Source organism: Solanum lycopersicum, chromosome 3 (assembly GCF_036512215.1).
Source record: "Solanum lycopersicum chromosome 3, SLM_r2.1".
In the NCBI taxonomy this organism is placed as follows: domain Eukaryota; kingdom Viridiplantae; phylum Streptophyta; class Magnoliopsida; order Solanales; family Solanaceae; genus Solanum; species Solanum lycopersicum.
The window spans coordinates 22,699,189-22,704,721 of record NC_090802.1 but is presented as its reverse complement, the minus strand read 5'-3'; the positions used below and the strand labels follow the sequence as shown (position 1 = coordinate 22,704,721).

Sequence of the window (5,533 nt, the reverse complement as noted above, 5' to 3'; positions counted from 1 at the left end):
ACACCAGAGGCCTGGAGGGACACTTCAGAGAATGTCCATTCCTGAATGGGAGTGGGAGAGAATTGCAATGGATCTCGTAGTTGGTCTTCCAAAGACATTGGGTAAGTATGATTCTATTTGGGTAATTGTTGACATGTTAACTAAGTCTGCTCACTTCATTCCGGTCAAGATGACTTACAATGCAGAGAAGTTAGCCAAACTCTATATCTCAGAAATTGTTCGATTGCATGGAGTTCCACTTTCCATCATATCAGATAGAGGTACGCAATTTACTTCTAAGTTTTGGAGAACATTACATGCTGAATTAGGTACTAGCCTGGATCTTAGTACTGCATTTCACCTTCATACTGATGGTCAGTCTGAACGAACGATTCAGGTGTTGGAGGATATGCTTCTTGCATGTGTGATAGAATTTGGTGGTCATTGGAATAAATTTTTACCTTTAGCAGAGTTTTCATACAATAATAGCTATCACTCGAGTATTGATATGGCGCCATTTGAGGCATTGTATGGGAGAAGATGTAGGTCTCCCATTGGTTGGTTTGACGCATTTGAGGTTAGACATTGGGGTACTGATCTTTTGAGGGAATCGTTAGAGAAAGTGAAATTTATTCAAGAAAAGCTTTTAGCAGCTCAGATTAGGCAGAAGGAATATGCAAATCGAAAAGTTAGAGACTTGGATTTTATGGAGAGTGAACAAGTCTTCCTGAAGGTTTCACCCATGAAAGGTGTGATGCGGTTTGGTAAGCGAGGTAAGCTTAGCCCGAGGTATATTGGTCCATTTGAAGTTCTGAAGCGCTTGGGGGAGGTGGCCTATTAATTGCCATTGCCTCCAGGGTTGTCAGGAGTGCACCTGATATTTCATGTGTCTATGCTGAAAAAATACCATAGTGATGGAAATTATATTATTCGTTGGGATTCAGTTCTTTTTGATGAGAATCTATCTTATGAGGAAGAGCCTATTGTTATTCTAGATAGGGAGGTCCGCAAATTGAGATCAAAAGAGATTGCTGCTATTAAGGTTCAGTGGAAGAATCGGCATGTTGAAGAGTCCACTTGGGAGAGTGAGACTGATATGCATGAAAGATATCCACATGTTTTTACCGATTCGTCTACTCTTTCTTGCCCTCGCCATTCTTTTGATCGTTTGAGGACGAACGATGAGTAAATTGTTATCTATTGTAACGATCATTTTCTGTCTTTTTGAGAACTAGAACTTTTTATTTCATAAATATTTTTCCGATAGATTTTAAATGGGTGTTTTGAACTAGTAATAATTATAACTAGGAAATTTAATGGGATATTTTTACTAATTTACTTAGTTAGTGGTTAAAGAAAATAATAGTAAAATAAATATTGGGTCACTTTTACCACTTTTTATAATTAATTATATAAGAAATAGGGTAAAAATAATCTAAAGAAAAGATACGATAAGAAGAGGAGAAAAACAGAAAAAGGCATGGAATGTAACCAAATTTAAAACGGCGGCTTCAGGTAAACTCTCCCAAATTCTTTCAAGTAACACTAATTATATGTAGAAGCTTGAATTGTGATTTGTCATTATGGTGAGATAAGGTGATTAGATTAGTGCAAAGGAATAGGATTTTTAGAAAATTTAATTCAATGATCGGTTGAGTTTTGGAGTAAAAAGTGAGGAAAAATAACAGGTTGAACATAATGACAAATGATTGAATAACGAAGATAATATCATTATCAATCTTGAATCCATGTACGTAAAATAAGTTAATCAAGATTAAGTCATTATAATTTGATAAGGGTCATATATTATTAATATTATATTATATGGTGAAATTGAGGGAAAGGGGATAAATTATTAATTTTTTTATATATATTATTGACATATTGATCAGTAGATAATGTGTTGCTGCTGCAATCATTGATAATGATTACCAAATGATTTAGGCAGCAATTAGTTAGTGATGTCGGATTTGGAATGTATAAATTTAGGTAGTACGGTTTGAGGTTTTGGAAGGGTCAATTTTTGTGGAATATAGTTGTGAGTTCATTATGATAATTTTATTATGATTATAAATTATATTTTGATATATTAACATAGGTAATTGAAAAATAAGTATGTTTGATTAATTAAGTTTCGTTAAAGTTATACTATATGGAGGAATTAAGATTTATCCTTAAGCTTGGATTTTAGGAAATTGACTATAGTTTTGGGTGAATTTTGGGGTCTAGGCTAGGCATATAATAACATGGGTGTTTATAGATTCATTAACTTACAAATTATATATATATATACATATACATATACATACATATATATATATATATATGTATATATATATATATGTATATGATATATATATATATATATGTATATACATACATATACATATATATATATATATATATATAGGGTTTAGAGGCACTGAGAAAAGCAAAAGCATTGAAGAGGTAGCTTGCTTGATTTCAATTATTCGGTGGAGGTAGGTAATGATTTATTTCTATTTTATAGGTAAACTCTAAATAGCGATCGATATGTATTGAGTGATATTGTAAAGTCTCCTATGTACTTGATGATGTGGTTATATATACTTGATTGTGTGATTTGTGGTTGGCCTAAAATTATGAGATTGTTGAATTTCTAATCTTGAAACCTCTCTATTAAAATGACGTCTAGAGTTAAGAAGGCTTGATGAAATAAAAAAATGAGATAATTGGATCGGAGTGTCACGTTCTGACACGATATTATTGGATCGGAGTGTCACGTTCCAACACGGTATTATGGGATCGAAGTGTCACGTTCCGACACGATATATGGGATCGGAGTGTCACGTTCCGACACAATAACATTAAAAGTAAGGAATCTTGAAGTAACTTAATATACTTAATCTCAAAGAACTTTCCAAAGGAGTATGGTGTGGAGACGTGAGTCCTCATAGGGTGCTTGATGTTGTGATTGATCGTGTACCTATTATGGTGTTGTTGTCAATGGTTCATGTGTTTGTTGCTTGCCACCTGTTAAGTATTGTAGTTGATTTTATATTATTACTCAATATATATTGGTTTCTATTTTGAGTTGGCCGATGATACCTACTCAGTACGTGTTCATTCTACTGACCCCTACTTGTATTTTCTTCTCTGTTATTTTGTGGAGTGCAACAAGTGTACCATCGACTTCGACTCGCCCTCAGCTCTAGCCAATCTCCAGCATATCAGAGTTCAGGGTGAGCTATTAATTCTAGCTCGTGCTGGATTCTCTCATTCACGTCTTGATGTCTTTGAATTTTGGACATGGGTCATCTTTTTGCTTATTTTGATTTCTTAAACACTTTAAGACTGGTAATTTGGAAATAGATGTCCTTGATGTGATGACTATTAGATTTTGAGATAATAAGTATTAGACTATAGAAACTTATTTAAATTGGTTACTTAATAACTTTTGGAGCTTCCGCATTATTTTTCTATTTATAGTTGAATTATTGATATATGTTGGGGTTTAGACTTATTAATTCGCTCACCTAAGGGGGTAAGTGTGGGTGCCACTCACGACTCATTTTGGGTCGTGACATTACATAAGATGGATAAAAAAAGATAATAATTGTCAATTTTAATTTATTTTGAATGGCAGTTTCATCTATTATTTAATTCTCATGTATGTACTTATTTTTTAAGGCAAAAGTCAGAAATAATTCAAAAAATGAGAAAAATAGACAATTACAAAAGTCGTCTTTGTGAATTGTATTTTATAAATTTGTAACTAATTGAAAAGTAAATTATAATTATAGTTTTTTTTAAAAAAACACACTTTAAATGTTATACACTATATTTGTTTTTCAAATGCTCCTATTTGATTTGATTTTCATTCAACAATCAAAATTATGTTCAATAAATTTTTAATATCTTAGCTTTAATATAAAATGTGGCTTACAATAATATTCGACTTTGACTTGATGGAATGGGCAAAAAATTATAGGTATTTTAAATAAATCGAAAATATTAAAAATGAAAGAAACTGTCATTCAGCTTGAGAAGAGGATAATTAAAAAACTATTGAATCTGTGATAGTTAAAAAGACGGAAAGAAATGATATAATGGAGTAAATAGAATACATAGGAGAGGAACTTGAAGACCTCTTTTTGGATATGCCTAAGTCCTCATATTTCTTTTAGTTCTCCATTAAGAATATTATTATTTTTTATTATTTCTTTTGCATTTCTAATGAACTCATTGTGGTGTTGTGATCTTTTAGCTATTATTATGAGCTTTTGGAATGGGTGTATGTTTGAAGTCCAGTGTGTTAATTTTTTTTCTGTCACTTTTATATTTTGAATGTAATTGCTTTTTAATCTTGTAAAATTTTGAAGTGCATCTTCATGTATTCTTTGGTTAGCCTTTTAATTTTAGAACTTTACTTGAATAATAAAAAAAATTATGCTCCGTTTCCCATTAAAATAAAACAGACAATCTTGTCAATAAGCGTGCATGATCTTTTTCATCCATTTAGGGCTATAAAAGATTATCGATGATATTTAAATCATAAAATGGACACATACACAAAGTTAAAAAAACTATTTATCCTAAGTAACTTTACGTGATCAATCCCTTTTTATGTAATGAAATGTAATTGACAAAATTAATATTGTTGATGTAAACATTTTCTATTGATGACTTTTAAATTATATAACAATAGTAAGGAATGAATGTGCAACACATATTGATAGAAACTAGTAATTATAAAATAAGCATGGAATAAGTAAACTAAATACAATAACATGAACTGATTGTCAGTGAAGCCTCTAATAATATGACTATTGGTAGTCGGGGCATGACCCCATACACCCTTTAATCAATTATTATGAACAGAAACAAAATATTGCAACTACAAACTGACTTGAGTCCTTAATAAAGAGAAATCATCACTTGTTAGATGGAACTTATGATTTCCCTAACTAGGATCCTGAATACCTAAATCTGCATCACAAAATGATGTAACACCGAATGACATCAATACATGAAATAAAGTCACACTTAAAAGTTAATATATGCATTCATAGTAAATACTAGTGAAACAATAGACTTAAACTGAATCAAATAATCGACTAAAACTAAATCTACTGAGCTAAATAAAGAACTCTGAAGATAGACTAAAACAAAGTCAAATGAATAGTAAAACATGCACGTTTTCTTTAAAAACAAAACCTTAAAAGTGAATATATGCAATCATAGCAAATACTAAAAAAAATGTAACTTTACTTTTCTTGGAAAGTTCACATACATACATCACATGAGCTCATGATGCCCAATAGCTAAATCAGTTGGGAGAGTTGGCCCTATACCTTTCAAGGATATATAACCTATCTCTAACCGAGCCTTAAAGGGTTAAAGGAGTTGACCGAGCTAGCGCTATACTCAAATCCATGAGACTAAGATTTTCTAAAACTACATCCTTTTGGTGCTAAATAATCTTCACAAAATAGTCTATATATGATCATAATATATCACAAAAATCATAACTGAAAACATATTATGAGTCTTTTCTCAAATCTGTTAAATTTTA

The 5,533-nt window shown here is 31.3% G+C and overlaps 1 protein-coding gene across 1 annotated transcript; it reads left to right on the top strand.

The window, feature by feature from the left end:
* Positions 1–685: 685 nt before the first annotated feature.
* On the top strand, positions 686–1,168 carry LOC138347474 (uncharacterized). Its single transcript, XM_069295767.1, has 2 exons — positions 686–752; positions 837–1,168. The coding sequence occupies exons 1-2, from the start codon at positions 686–688 to the stop codon at positions 1,166–1,168; spliced, it is 399 nt and encodes a 132-aa protein (XP_069151868.1).
* Positions 1,169–5,533: the final 4,365 nt, after the last annotated feature.

Excerpts from the sequence above, each read along its gene's own strand:
- LOC138347474 (XM_069295767.1), top strand. The coding sequence starts at position 686 with ATGGAGAGTGAACAAGTCTTCCTGAAGGTTTCACCCATGAAAGGTGTG. Across the intron at positions 753-836 it reads GATGCGGTTTGGTAAGCGAG|GGTTGTCAGGAGTGCACCTG; the intron begins GTAAGCTTAGCC and ends CATTGCCTCCAG.